Below are 15,856 nucleotides of genomic sequence, written 5' to 3' on the forward strand. Positions count from 1 at the left end.
TCGATGTTATACACAAGTCAAAGAAAAAAAATTATTTATAAAAAAATTATCACTGCGTATTAGTAGGGGCCTGTTATTTTCGCGATCGCGATTAAACGACGATAAACGTAAAATCACTGTAAAATACAGTTTTTACGCGAAATCGCCACAACACAGCGTTTTTACACCACATTTAGTATTAAAACGCGAAATCGCAGTGTTTTTACGCAAAATTTAAATACTGGGTAAAAGACTTGTCTCGTCACTGGTAAACAAACACTGCAACATGGCCGCCACTGAACATTAATCATAAATGCACTAAAGCAAACAAATGCTTACACACGCTCATGTTATAATGTTAAACCCAAAAATATATTGTAAAAATACGCAAAACTATGGCGTTTATTTTCCTTTCCGGCATAATTTTTGGATAGATAAGACAAACAGGCAAAGTTTTAAAGCCTACGCACACCGCTTGGGGCTCTGACGTCAGCTTGGAACAGCGACACCGGATAAATACAAAAGCAAGCAGATGATTGGGCGAACGGTGTTTGGAACAGCCTTACGTGAGTGGCCATACCACATCAGCGGGGGCGCTGGCATATAGTTGGAACAGTGTCGTAGTATTAAGCAGATTATCGTGCGAACCAGGTACCAGGCTCTGGAAACTCTTAAAGGAGACCTTGGGAACTATCTTTACTTCGTCACCCAGCCGTACGGGGCAGCACAAGCATTTTAAATCGCGCCAAAAAGCGGAAAAATGTAAACAAACATTCATTTTGGAATGGTGTGACGATGATGATTAGTTGGTCAACTGTGTTTAATAGATTTTGTTGGGTCGTTCCCACAATGCCGAAATAACAACGAATTGATTTGTGTGTGTTTCTTAAATGTAACTTAACGCCGAATTACCACAATCAAGTACAACACTTTCATTTGCTAGTTCTCTAGTTGTTGCTTAATTTTGTTACTGTTTCATTTCACAAATTTTTTAGTTAATTTGTACCCTTCTCTAAGTTAGGCAAGTTGTATGAACGAAAATAATTTATACTGCTCAAGGAAAGCGTAAAATATTTTTTTTATAGTTTATTCCGTATTACAAAACAAATTTTAGATTAGTTTGACTCCTTTGACATATGAGCCATTAACTTCTAATGATGTAAACATTTATATGAGTTAATGTTAATAACTTAGTTGTGTACTCAAATTTGATCAATATGAATTTATGATGTATACTACATCATATATGTATTGAAAGCTGAAAAAAAAATGTTGCAAATAGAATTTAAATTATTTAATATTAAGTTAACTAGGTGAGTATTGAGTATTGAGAATCAAAGGATTTTTTAAGGAATCGCTAATCGGGTATCGGAATCGAAAATTTTGGAATCGTCCCATCCCTAGAAATACGTAAAATTTTATTAAATATTTTTAATTAATGAATTTTCACATATTATGTATTTGAATTTTAATTTCCATTCCATTAAGTTTGTTTTCTTACTCGCATTTAAGAAATTTGAAGTCAAAGTCCAATTATTTTCTGGTATATAGGACATTGGTCATAGATGTCTTTCTAATTGAGAGCTTACGAGCTCATTTCAATACACTGCTTCAAACTGCCAGCACCAGTTATGATTAAGTTTTATTTTAATTAGAAAATATTTTTGCTATAAATAAATAAATAAATAAATAAAGTAGAAATTTATAGATTTAAATTATATGTTTCTTAATGTAAGTATCCAGCAGATATAAAAGTTGCATGTTAAGTTAAAAAAAAAAGATATGTAGATAAATTGTCGAATGCATGTTTCTTGAAATAATTGATCAGATTCATTTTTTCTAAAAATATCTCGGTGGTTGTTGAAGATTGACTGAAGCAATATGTGCCAGTTGACTTGACTGAATGGTTAAAAAAATAATACAAGAATCTGCAACTAAATAGATTGGAAACATTCCTGCTTACTGCAAGTTTCTGAATCAGTGAACTGTGACTCACTACAATCTCTTGCAGATGCATGGAACACATTCCTGTTGGGTAATCGATGATGGTCATCGTGATGAGTCGAGGCTTCGACCCCAGCATTCCGGCACGACTCACATTTACGAGCACTGAGCCGATATCAAAGTGACCCACTATAACCTCAGAGGCCCTCTGTGCAAAGCCATGTGACGTAAAACATGTAAAAAAAATTGATCATCATCGTCACCAGCGAGGTTACCTCGTGTCTGCCTGTTGCGCGAAACCTCCGGGTTCACTGCCTCCTTGCGCAACCCGCAAGCGAGGCACTTTGCGTAGCGACACGCGGAGCAACTCGCCTTGGTCTCCTTCACCACGATGCAGCGCTGGTCGTTCCTGCACACGTACGGTGACTGGCCTGCGCACAGGACGGCAACACTTCACTGCCATGGATCACTCAGTGGTAGCTCTACAGTTTCAGCTGAAACCAAGCAATCGTTTACCTTCATGCCTCTTCTCATAGTCAACCACCACTCGATAAAATGATTGCGTTTTACTCCCACAAGTTTTACTGAAATGCAGTTCATGTAAACTGTATTCACAATTCTATTGCATTCAATATCTTAAGCTAACAAAGTTCTAATGGAATTAACTGATTTTATAGATTCAAAATGAAACACAAAACAAATTTCAAACTTAATGGGACTTGGCAGCCTTTACAATTATTATAAAGGACTTTCTCACGACCAAACCAACAACCACAGAGTGTGCTTATTTTACAGCACCAGGGAGACATACAAATCTGTGATTAAATATTCCTGGTTAAACGTATTGATACAACACATTAAGATTATTATTCTTTCAATTTCCTTTATGTTAGGATGGCAAATCTTTATTTGATTAATACTTTTAACAACCCAGACTACTGCCCTCCTAGCTTGTTACACAATTTAATTACAATTTATTATATTGTCTCATGATATTCATTATTATGGTTAGGTTTTTTCTTTTTTGATATCATTCAAATACCAGCCTTTTATTCCTTTTAACAAGAATATTTGTGTTTGAAATGTGTTTTATGATTATAATTCCAGTTTCCTGCTTTTCTGACAATTTGCTTGCTTAATGGTAAATGTGGTATATTGTGCGCTGCCAGGTTGGCAACGCACGTCCGGACACACAGTTCCGGGATGGGAGGCTGGTGATACACGGCCAAACAAAGACTGAGGCGCAGTTTGTACATTGTAATCCCAAGGTTACTACATTGGCGACGAGGATGGGATTGGTTTCTTTGCGTGCATTACGGCTCGTGTAGTGTTCAGAAAGAATGTCGGGGTTTAAAGTTGAAAGTTTTACGCCCGGCGAGGACACGTGGGACTCGTATGTCGAAAGGCTGGAACAGCTTTTCATCGCAAACGGCGTGGGAGACAAGCCAGAGGATCAAGTTAAACGACGTGCAATCCTTATTTCGTCTGTAGGGAAACAAACGTATGAAGTGCTACGCAATCTGTGTGAGCCCAAGAAGCCATCGGAGCGCACCTACAGCGAGCTAGTCACTTTGTTGACGAGCCATTTTTCTCCACGGCCGTCTGTGATTGCCGAGCGTCACAACTTCCACAAGTGTGTCCAACAAGAACAGGACACAGTTTCAGATTTTGTGGTGAATTTAAGGAAATTAACGCGCTCTTGCAATTTTGGTACCTTCTTAGACGCCGCCTTGCGTGACCAGTTTGTGGTAGGGTTAAGGGACAGAAACATTACCCAGCGGCTTTACCTGGAAACCGATGACCTCACCTTCGAAAAGGCAGTAGGCATAGCAGTTCAGCATGAAGCGGCCGTGGGAAATGCAGCCCTTCATGTAAATGTGCCGAAAGTTGAAATTTCACACGGCTCGGCGGAACAGACCGAGGGACCAGTAAATGTACACGTGGTGAAAACACGTTCGCGGGAAGATGGCGTCAAAAACCAGGGCGGGCCTGGGTGTTTGTGCTGTGGAAATGTTACTCATTATGTGCGTGACTGCAAGTTCCGTAAGTACAAGTGTAATAATTGTAAACGTATAGGACATCTTAAACGAATGTGTCCGAACTTCATGTCGACTGATACAAAGGACCGGACCCGTCATAATTATGTTGTGCGTGAAGACCCTGATTGCCAAAGTGTACACACGTCGGACGAGGATTTTGCGTCTGTATTCCAGTTGTGTGGGTTGGCAGCCAGGTCACGACCTTGGGTTATGGAGGTGTCGGTGGGGGACGTGGTGCTGGATATGGAAATCGACAGTGGCGCGTCCATATCCGCTATTTCAGAAAGGCTGTATAGGATGCAGTTTTCAAAATACCCCTTGTCTCCGACACGGGTTAGTCTCAAGTCTTACACGAACGGTGTAATACACCCATGCGGGACAATTACAGTACTGGTGCAAGTGAAATCGAGCAAGCCCAAGAAGCTAGATTTGTTTGTAGTTCCAAATGGAGACCCTCCACTTCTTGGCAGGGATTGGTACGATGCTTTAGAGCTGCCAAAACCGAGTCTCAACCATATCAGGGCCACTTCAGATGAGGACAGGTCAGTGCTGAGTGTCATTACCAAACAGTACCCTGCCTTGTTCGATGACGGTTTGGGTACGTTCATTGGAAGTAAGGTGTCACTGCATGTACGTGAAGGGACAGCACCAGTCTTTTTACCTGCTAGGCCCCTGGCCTTTGCGCTTAAGAGTAAGGTTGATAAAGAGCTAGACAGGCTTCTGGGGTTAGATGTACTTCATCCAGTGTCATTTAGTGAGTGGGCCACCCCAATCGTTCCCGTTGCAAAACGTGATGGTACGGTCCGTATTTGTGCTGATTTTAAGATCACAGTCAACCCTAACCTTATTGTGGAACATTTTCCTTTACCGCGAGTTGATGAGTTGTTTTCCAAGCTGCAAGGGGGGATAGAGTTTTCTCAAATTGATCTTTCCCAGGCATTCCAGCAGTTGCAGGTCGATGAGAAGTCGCAGGAGCTGTGCACTATCAACACGCATAGGGGATTGTTTCGGTTTAGCAGACTCCCTTTTGGAATAGTGTCTTGCCCCGCTATTTTTCAACGCACAATGGAGCAAGTCCTACAGGGGTTAGAAGGTGTTGTGTGTTTTCAAGATGACATTTTGGTAACAGGCGCTACCAAGGAAATTCACTGGCGAAATCTTCATGGACTGTTACAACGTCTGCAGGACTCTGGTTTCAAGGTAAATAAAGCGAAATGTGCATTTTTCCGTTCATCAGTCTCTTTTCTGGGGCATAGGGTAGATAAGGAGGGGTTGCATACGAGTAATGATAAAGTCAAAGCAGTAGTAGATGCACCGCCACCTCGTAGTGTCAGCCAGTTGAGGGCATGGCTAGGTCTGGTTAATTACTATGCCCGTTTTCTGCCTAACCTAGCCACGGTGTTGGCACCTTTACATGAGCTTTTGAAAAAGGGTCACAAGTGGGTTTGGGCACAAAGCTGTGATTCTGCCTTCAAAGAGTTAAAACAGCTGATTGTCTCCTCACATGTTGTCATACACTACAACCCGGATTTGCCAGTTCGTTTGGCATGCGATGCGTCCCCATATGGTGTGGGAGCAGTCCTAAGCCACATCCTACCCAGCGGGGAAGAGAAGCCAGTTGCATTTGCTTCTCGCACCTTGTCGTCTGCAGAGAGAGGGTATTCTCAGCTAGATAGAGAAGCCTTAGCAATTATATTTGGAGTTAAAAAGTTCTTTCAGTACTTGTACGGCCGAAGCTTTACCCTGATTACCGATCATCAACCATTAACACACATTCTAGGTAGCCATTGTGGTATTCCGCAGCTCGCTGCCAATAGGCTGCAGCGTTGGGCAGTGCTTCTTCAGGGTTTCGACTACACAGTTCAGTACGCCAAAGGTGACGCCAATTCGAATGCTGATGGCCTCTCTAGGTTGCCACTTCCAAATGTTGAGCCTTCTTCAACCCAATTTTCATATTTGGATGTTGGAGTGTCAGAGTTTTTGCCAGTGACGCCTCAGGAAATCAGGCGAGAATCTGAAAGGGATGGAGTGTTAGGTAAAGTCATTAGGTGTCTTAGAGATGGTTGGGCCACGCAACTGTCTGACACGCTCAAACCGTTCTATGACAAAAGAAACGAACTTGCACTAGAAGGGGGCTGCGTTTTGTGGGGGCACCGGGTCGTCATTCCCCAAGCCTTGCAGGATCGAGTGTTGCAGGAGTTGCACACCAGTCACTTTGGTATATGCAAAATGAAAGCCTTGGCACGTTCGTATGTATGGTGGCATCGGATAGACAAGGATTTGGAGAGGGTAGTTTCTTCTTGTACCCCATGCTTCCAGAACAAGTCCTTGCCAGACAAGTCAATCCTGCTGCCGTGGGCGTGGCCCGACCGACCTTGGCAAAGAATTCATGTGGATATCGCCGGTCCATTCATGGGAAAGCATTTCCTAGTCCTTGTGGATAGCCATTCAAAATGGCCAGAAATCAGTGTTCTTCCCAGTATTACGTCGGATGCAGTGATAACACAGTTGCGTTGGTGGTTCGCTGTATACGGGTTGCCAGAACAGCTAGTTTCAGATAATGGTGTCCAGTTCTCGTCGGAAGAGTTCAGTCGTTTTTGTAAACACAATGCCATAAGGCACACGTTTTCACCTCCGTATCACCCTTCCTCAAACGGTCTGGCGGAAAACATGGTCAGAACCTTTAAAAACAAACTCAAGTCATTGGTTCACTCTAATGTTCCGCTCAACACAGCCTTACCCCGCTTCTTGTTGAGCTACAGAATAACCCCCCATACAGTCACGGGGGAGTCACCTAGCAGTTTAATGTTCGGTAGGGTTGTTCGTAACCGTTTGTCGTTGCTAGCCCCGTCTGTAGCTAACACTGTTGCAACTCGCCAAATGGGTTCGGTGGTCTCACGTTCCACCCTCAGGAACAGAGCTTTTGATGTGAATGACAGTGTTGGATTTACTGTTTATGCACGTGGGAAACAGAGTTGGGAGAAGGGGGTGGTCGTTGGCAAGTTGGGTCCACTCACGTACAGTGTGCAAGGGGCCAGCGGAGTCACCCATCGCCGCCACCTAGATCAGCTTCGCCCCCTTCCGCCGTTGTCGCAGATGGAGGCAAACACGGTCAGCAGCAACAACATGCGGGTCAGTGGTAGAGAAGCACAGCTGCCACCCTGCCACCAAACGTCCTCAACTTCGGAGCCTACAGGCGGCAGGGCAGCACTGACAGAAAAGGAGCCACAGGAAAACGTGATGGAAAGTGCAGCTGGCAGTGTCCAAAATGAAGAAAGGAGTAGGTGTAGTGATGCGGAAAGCGGGTTTAAGGGGTTTGTGCTAGGGGAAGACAGTGTATTCGTGAGTGGTGATGCCAGTAGTCAACAACGATACCCCAAAAGGAACAGGGTCCCCAAAAAAATGATGAACCTGTGATGTGTGTGAACATACATTTCTAGTAGTACTCTTTGTCCATGTGTCGTTGTTTGTTTGTTCGCTACTATGGGTAGGAGAGGAGTGTGGTATATTGTGCGCTGCCAGGTTGGCAACGCACGTCCGGACACACAGTTCCGGGATGGGAGGCTGGTGATACACGGCCAAACAAAGACTGAGGCGCAGTTTGTACATTGTAATCCCAAGGTTACTACAGTAAATAAGCCACTTAAAGTTGTTTTTACCTATTTGTTTATTTTTGTAGTTATATTTTTGAAGTATATTTTTGAAGTAATGTTTGTTTTGTTTATTCATAAATGCATATTCATTAAATTTTCTTTAGTACTTTTTTGGACAGGGTTCTTTGTTCAAGCTGATGCAATAGTTTGTCAGTTGCATAATAATTAGAGAGAGAGACAGTGTTTTGGGACCGTGAGAAAAAGACTCTGGAATAAAGTGAAAGTGCTGTTGCCATGTTCCATGATTGGCTGATAGTGATAGTTTTCCATGTTTTTCTTTTGATTGGTTGAAAGTTAAGTCGCACAAGTGCCCTTTGTCCCTACAGGACAGAGGAAGGTTGTCTCTTCAGTCAGCATTTACGAGGTACCAAGTAGGTCACTTTACAGTTAAAAGACAACCAATGACATGTTATGCGAGTCAAATAGTGAATTTCGCGGTTGTGGTGCAGGCGTTACCTTATATAGTATTTAACCATTTTTTGTCTCTTGGAAATTTAAATTATGATTCGGTGACCACAGTTAGCCCAAAGCAATGAGTGAGTGAATTTACCAATGTACCGAGGACCAAGTCCTTCTCGGCTTGTACCATGTGTTGCCAGCCACCATGGGATTTATGTGCAAACAGTTTTTTATTATTAGTTTTTCAGTACCTATGAACAGTAAATCTGTCTTCTGTAATCAGTGAAGAGGCTATTTATATACTCTACATTTATTAGTTCCTGTGGCCATAAGATGGTGGCCATGATGACTGAATAATGGGCACCAAATAAACCAAAATTTAGTAAAGAACTGTGTTAATATAAACTCATAATCAAGATAAGCATTAACCATCTGTTAATTAACTCTTTTAATAAACTGAATATTTGACTTTTACTCAATATTTAAATTACTCTGTTACCATTGACAGAAAAAATTGATCTGACACATGCAACTTTTCGACATGAATGTATGGTTTTTGAATTAATTAACCCATAAAATGCTCTGGTAAACACAACCAATAATATACAAAAGATAAGGTATCCAAGAGTATGCTGGTAAAAATGATATGAGCAAATAGAATTCTCAATAGAACAATTACAATTATTATGTTCAGTGGTCTTCCGAAGTGGGATCTTCAAACGAAACTATTTTTACGGAAGAATGCACAGGATGTCCACAAACCATGGTTGTTTTCTTCCTTATAACTACTTTGTATATCTCTTAGTTTTAACTGGTGTATACAAAATTTTTCAAATTACCCGATCATATCAATTGTTGCAAAACTCAGTTCTGAGGTATGCTTGGCTAATACCATAAATATTAAATTATTACTAATAACTTTAGATGAAAACTGTTCCACGTTAGTAGCAAAAAATTACATAACGTGTCGTTTGAATGTTCAAGCTAGACTACTCCATCCTTACTTTATCATGTTATTTTGTCTTACAATGATTAACTATCGGAAGGTAGAGTTTAAGATTCTTAAATCTAAATAGGACCACTGAGATGTGCATTAGCTTGATGGCTGGCCATTAAAAATTACATTATATTCAAAATAATTTAATATTATAAAAATTACACATTTCAATTTCAAAAGTGAAAATCATTTTATAAGCAAATTAACGAATTTGTAAGCTGTTTCCCACTGTACTAATGAACGAATATATTAAAACATGACAAATATGAAAATATACTTACTTACAAACCATAATCCTGATTGGTCTCCATGTTAAACTAAAAATATTTTAGTGCAAAGAATAAATAAAATGTTAGTTCATCAAATCTAAGAAAATGAATTAGGAACAATTATAAAGAGATTTTTATGTTAAACCACAGCACAATTTGAAATAAAACTGTAGAAAATCCACCATTCCCATAGCTGGAGTAGTTAGTTCTCTCCACTTTCTTTATTTCACACTATCTGGGAAAGATGCTTGCGTAGTTTGGTTGATGGCAGACTGGAGAATATATTTTCTTTTCAAATAATTATCACTGAGGAATTTCCAAAACTTTTCCAAGGTTTCAAGTAAATTCCCCGGTCATTTAAGTCTCCTGACTTTCCAGAATGTGGACATCCTGTGCATTCTGCTGTAAAAAGGATTTTCATAGTTTTGGTTGAAGATCCCACTAGCCCAATCTTTCTTTGCATAACAAAAAATACTTTTTGCCTGACAACAATGATGAATTACAGTCTACTCCTGATTATCCGCGGTAATGAAGGGGGCAGAGGCCGCGGATAACCTATAATGCCATATAATACACTTTAACCATTTTTTTACCGCGCAACATAAACAAAAACGGTCAGTCCCCACCCCCCTTATTGTGTAAACGACCACGGCCGCGACGGAAGGCAATCGGAAGTACGGTAATGTGTTACAATGAATAATACTAGTAACTTTATGTACTATAGTGTGCCAGTATACATACGTACAGTATTAGTATATCATTATATGAAATTGTACTTACTAATTTATGCAATTGTTCAATATCTTTGTAGTTATGTAAGAAAAAAATATAACAGATGCAATAAAACAAACGAACAAACTGTGTGGGGTAGATACATAATGCTTAATGCACTTTCACATCTCATTACTGTCAAATAAACATTACATAGACACTCATTTTACTTACGTTTGGTGCACACAAGGCAATTTTCTGTTGACTTTTCGGCCGTTTGGAATAAGAAATGAGGTACAGTCGAGTGAATTTAAGTAAAATGCTTCAGGCATGTTTATACAAATACGTATGGTCGTATACGTATGTCGGTATGTGCATATTAATATGTAATGTATACAAGAATTGAGGAAAGATAGAATGTTAATTTACAATTTATAGACATTTCAAAGCATTAAAAACACGCAAAAATACTCACACATCTTAAACACGCAAAAATTCTTTAGGCCTACACAAATACATTTGGCAAATATGTAAACATAAATGCATGTACATAGGTGTAGTAGGGGTACATTCTACTGTACACAGACCTGCCAACATTCAAATTTAAAAAATCATGAGGTCCTCGATAAAAATTTCCAGGCCCATAAATACAGGTTAGATATAAAAAACAACAAATGAGAATCTTTAAATTTAAGTGACATACCTGTACATATGTTACATGGTCTCTGATTCAAAATTTATTTCAACAAATTATAGGTTGCAGATTTAATTTAGTTGAACATAATTTAGCGCTGTTGTGTAGTGATCATGCAGGGCCGCAACTAAAAAAGTTGTAAAATAACATTCTGCTCGTGTAACACTATTATCACTGTTCACAGCAAAATTAATTTTTTTTATTGGAAGCAATACACTTCACGTGTTAGTTGTGTTTTTTCGTAGCGACATGTTTCACAATGTCTCCTCTTCCACTATGCGAGATAGAAAAATCAGCACGGCACATGCTACAAAACGCAAAATTGCTTCCTTTACGTGACTCGAATATTGATGGAAACTCGTTACTGTAAGCTTTCGTAAAACTTGTTTTGTAACTTTTACAAACAAAATCTTGGGGCCCCAAAAAATCGTGAGGAAACACAATCTTGGCGTGAGGGCGTGAGATGGACCTTAAAATCGTGAGCCTCACACCAAAATCATGAGAGTTGGCAGGTCTGTGTACAGCTGTAATGTACGCTAAACAATAGAGGCTACTTTGATTGAAAAAAATCTGTAATAGACTTTAGTTTTTGTGATGTGCTTTCTTTTCTTTTAATCGCGCTACAAATTTTTCTTAAGGTAAGTTTGTCTGACAATAGTGTATCATCTTCCTGCTCTAAATAATCCAGCAAATTATCAGCCCATTTCAGAGCTGCTGGGTGTGTAATATGCTTCTGTGGAATCAGGTCACCATCACTATCGTCAGGAGCACTGTCATCTGTTTTTCCCATGTGACCTTGGGCGCGTCGCACTATCTCTGTGTCGCTCATAGAGTCTGAAGCACTTGCATACGCAATTACGTATGTTAGCTTTGTTACTTCGCAAATCTTGTATTGTAGATTCCCCAATACCATACATCTTTAAAAGCTGACTAATCGAAGTACCAGATTCCAGTTTATTTAACACCTGTAGTTTTTGTTTAATTGTTAAAATAACTCGTTTACGTTTGGAAGTAGACATCTTGCGCGCACGACTGATAAAACTCAATATTGACTGCGACTGTACAGCCGACAAGACAACGCTGCGCCAGCCAGATGACTCACGGGAGAGGGGTAGGAATCGGAGCGCGTAAACAAAACAGGTGCAGACCTTTTTTTATCTTGGTCATCCAACAGCGTTGCCACACCGTGCGCCACAGCAGTCTGCGCGACCGAAAAGTACTATCTGTTTAAAATTATTCTTTCTTAAAAAAAAACCCCCGGTTAAGCCGTAAATCAGATAATCCGCCGTCGGATAACCGGGAGTTGACTGTATTTCTGGTGCTCCTATAAATGTGTTTAACATCACTATTTGAGCAGCTACATGTCTATCATGGCGATACATTGCCAGGCAATAACAAGCAAGGATGGAGAGGGTTTTGCGGGAGTTCATGTGAAATACACTTTGGTTCAGACCTTGAAAACAACATTTTATAGGTTATCTGTCAGATTTCTCATGTCGTCGAAGATCTACTGACAAGAAAGAATGTAATTTCATGCTAGCAGCCAAAACACTGTACCTACCTTTAAAATAGGCAAGTGTTAATATAAATTTCATGCCTTGTTATATTTAGTCATGTATTGTGAACCATCATAAAACAAAAGAAATAGGCAAGAGGCTGCTGGGAATGAAAATTTCATGACTTCCAGCAATGTTACTGTTTATTTTAAAACTTTTCATGTCTTTCATGACCTTTAGGCACCACGTATAAACATAATTAATCCCTGGAGGAAGCAAGTTGTTTGCCACATGAATACTGCTAACTTTCTTTTAATTAATAACTGTTTTATCTCATGCTGTTCATAGTACAATATGCTACCCAGTTCTAAGGTACACAATTTCTTCTGATAACCAAGCAACAATTGTAACTAACTGATTTAATTTATCTGAGACACAACAGACAAAATTTTGTAACTACTATGGGACTTCCCTGACTTTTTTGTTAAAAAAAAATGGCTCTTTTTCAGGTCCCAAACACTAAACACAATAGTGTGAGTTTTATTGCAACAGCAAAACTTAATATATTCAGCTTAAAAACTTTTCTACAAATCACAAAAGTGGCCACAGGAAGCAATATGTGTCAACTCTGAATAAAAAGCACAATCAAGTGGGCCAACCACAAGGAACTGCAAGAAAGGTGCACAACAATAAAAAGCGACCTGCTACTCCATGTGATAACTATGTTGGCAACAGTTTGATGATGTGATCTGCATGGTTGTGTTACATTCATTTAGTGATGTGTTGGTTCTACTTTTTCCCCGGTTCTTAAACTTTGTTCTTGGTTCTCAGTTAACCTCCACACAATTTCCAGTCACACCAAAGATATGTTTACAAGAGATTAAGTAAACTATATATATTAAAAAAATATGGCCAATGCAACACATAAAAACCATTGCAAGTTATTTATGCATATTAATGGGCAAGGGATGTAACCCTAAGTTAACAAAGGTTTGTTGAACGAGGATATACATACATGATTCGGGTTGAATTAAAACCGGTGTAGGGCTGCAAAAGAGGAAGGAAACACCTATAATTCATGAATAGTGGTCTACTATAAACCATTGTAGCTTAGTTTACTTTTAAGTAAAGATTTTAAGTTCCGTTATTGGCAATTTTCAAGGATTTATGAACCTTTACATTCACTTGTCACACACAGCTTAAAGGGAAGTTAGAAACGTGTGTGTGGTCAGTAGTTGCCATAATCCGGGACAGACACATCACTACTTTCATTCGTCCTAGTCTAAGCTGTTGTAACGTACAATAAATGGAACAAAACCCTGGTGCTCCCATAACCCTGGCATTTACTAACTAATTATTTTTAAAATGATACGTAATTATATTGGAGGTAATTAATATATCCGTTCAGCTGGAGAGAGCCTTACAGCACCTTGATACTCGCGTTGCACACTCCGCTTGAAGAACAGCCGACAGCTCGCACAGGTAGACACACTGTAGTGCAGCCCTGAGGACACGGCTCCGCACACCAAGCACAGATTGTGCTGTTGGCAATCCTGAAAGCACCAGACCATCCCTCGGTCACATCCCCAGGCAAAAACAAATTAAAATACTTGGACTCTGACATGTGGTGTTAGAGAAAATCTGAGAAGACCAAGTGAACAGACCAAGCCGATTAATGAAACTACTTACGGTGTAATAGTATCTTGTGGCATCAGGTTGATGATGCGGTGAGCTAAGAACCAAGCATTAACGGAATTAATGGGTTGGAGAAACGGGAGTCCCTCAACAAAACACCACTGCCTTACAGCAACTTCTGCCTTTTCACAATTGTGAAAAAGCCAGGTTTTATCCCACAGGGAATCCTACCTATATTTGGCAGGAGACAAGTGATCCGACTTATGACCGTGAGCCACTTGGACGGATCGAGTGACCACTGAGGAAATCTCCCCCATCACTTCTCTAAGTCACAATCATCACTGTGCACTCTACAATAAAACTATATGTATTAGGTATTTGTACACTAATAACGAATTAAAAAAAAAAAAAACGAGAAAAATGTAAGTTTCTTTGAAAACCACCTAGTATATTAAAATATTGGGTAACTATTCTTTACAATTGAAATAAATCACAGGTCCTAATATTTTACTGATTTATAAATACTATTCATATACTGTCCATTATGTATTAACAATTGTATTTATATTTACGGAAATACAAAATTTTCATTGTGTGTTATTTTTTTTTTGTCCACTGTCCTGTGTTTGTTTATTTTAATGTTTAAAAATGTATTCTGCCCATCTTAAAAAGTTTTACAAATGTTAATAGGCATGCAAAATATAAAAAAATTACTGTTATTGTCTTCACTATGATTGTTGCAGAAGTTGATACTACTGCTACGTGCAGAAATTGGCACAGCTGAAGTTTGGTGCATCATTATATTGAGTATGACATCATGTATGAAGTAAACATGTCTAGTTTGCTAGCAAAGTATTGTAGATAGTGTCTTGACAAATAAAATGTGAAGGAGTTTCAGTACTTAATTGAATTATTTTCAGCTGCAAACGCTGACTCTGAACCTGCCGAGTTAAACGACATATGTGGGATGGAAACTATGAATAAGATAAAAGTAAGGACAAACAATGATAATTACTATAAACCAGTAGTACAACAGGGTTTCCACTCCTGATGGCCCAATGTCTAACAACTGTTATCAAGATTATCAGCACTTTTTCAAATGTCTATCAGTAAATAAAAAATAAATAAAGAAAGCAATATTATTGGTTAATCAATTTTAAAGCTGCTGGGAAGATTGCAAGTGAAGTGGTTGTGTACCGTGGCTTAGGTTGTAAAAGAGTAAGCAATGGTCCCAGAACAGGTAAGGGGGGCGAGGGAATAGGCAGTCATGCCTACTCCTCACCACCCCTCTATGACCCCTCCTATTCAGTCACTACAAATAAAAGCAGTTATCCGGGAGGGGACAATACTAATACCCATGCTATTGACAAGCACGTTTTAACTTTACAGGAAAATAACCAGTCTGTAAAAATGTATTAAAAGTAGAAATATCACCACACTGATGAAGTGGTGAGTTTTAATACGTATCTGTAAAACCTTACACAAAATGGATGTGAAATTTACCATTTTCAGGCTTTCTAAATCAAGATTGTTGGAAGGTTTTATGAAATAAATTAATATCATTATCTTTAAGGATTATATATTTTTTAATGTCTTTCCTTAACATTTATAAGGGTATAAATAAGGCATGCAGACTCATTTGCAAGCAGTGCCAGCCCAATGTTTAGTTTCTTTAAAACGGGGCAAAAAAAGAAAACTTCTATAGATCTAGAGGTAAACATTAGGCAAAAAATGTAAAGAATAAGAATTCTGATGCCCTGACAAGCTACTATTTTTTTTCTGGTAGATAATACACAGCAACCAACCAGTTGCATGCCTGCCCTCACTCCCTGGGTAGTAACTGTGTTCAGGCAATTGTCTTCTGGGTAGTCTTGTCACAGGAGGATCAAATAACCTTGGCACCTTTACACAAGCACACATGGATTGGAGAGAAAAAGAAAGGTATGTGCTAAGCTTTTACGATCTAGAACTTTGTGGAGGGTTATTTTTGTAATTAGAGATTGATTACTATATTTCAGATTATCTACAACGGAATAAAAA

General features: G+C 39.3%; 1 protein-coding gene across 1 annotated transcript in view; it reads right to left on the reverse strand.

Moving 5' to 3' along the window:
- The window catches only part of LOC134527867 (uncharacterized), a 115,440-nt gene that overhangs the window by 51,951 nt on the left and 47,633 nt on the right, over positions 1-15,856 (reverse strand). Inside the window, exons 6-7 of the mRNA XM_063360848.1 lie at positions 13,611-13,734; positions 2,199-2,354 (exon numbers count right to left, since the gene is read on the reverse strand). Of these exons, the coding sequence (XP_063216918.1) occupies positions 2,199-2,354; positions 13,611-13,734 (280 nt within the window). The remainder of the gene's footprint in view (positions 1-2,198; positions 2,355-13,610; positions 13,735-15,856) is intronic.

This window comes from Bacillus rossius, chromosome 1 (assembly GCF_032445375.1).
Source record: "Bacillus rossius redtenbacheri isolate Brsri chromosome 1, Brsri_v3, whole genome shotgun sequence".
Classification (NCBI taxonomy): domain Eukaryota; kingdom Metazoa; phylum Arthropoda; class Insecta; order Phasmatodea; family Bacillidae; genus Bacillus; species Bacillus rossius.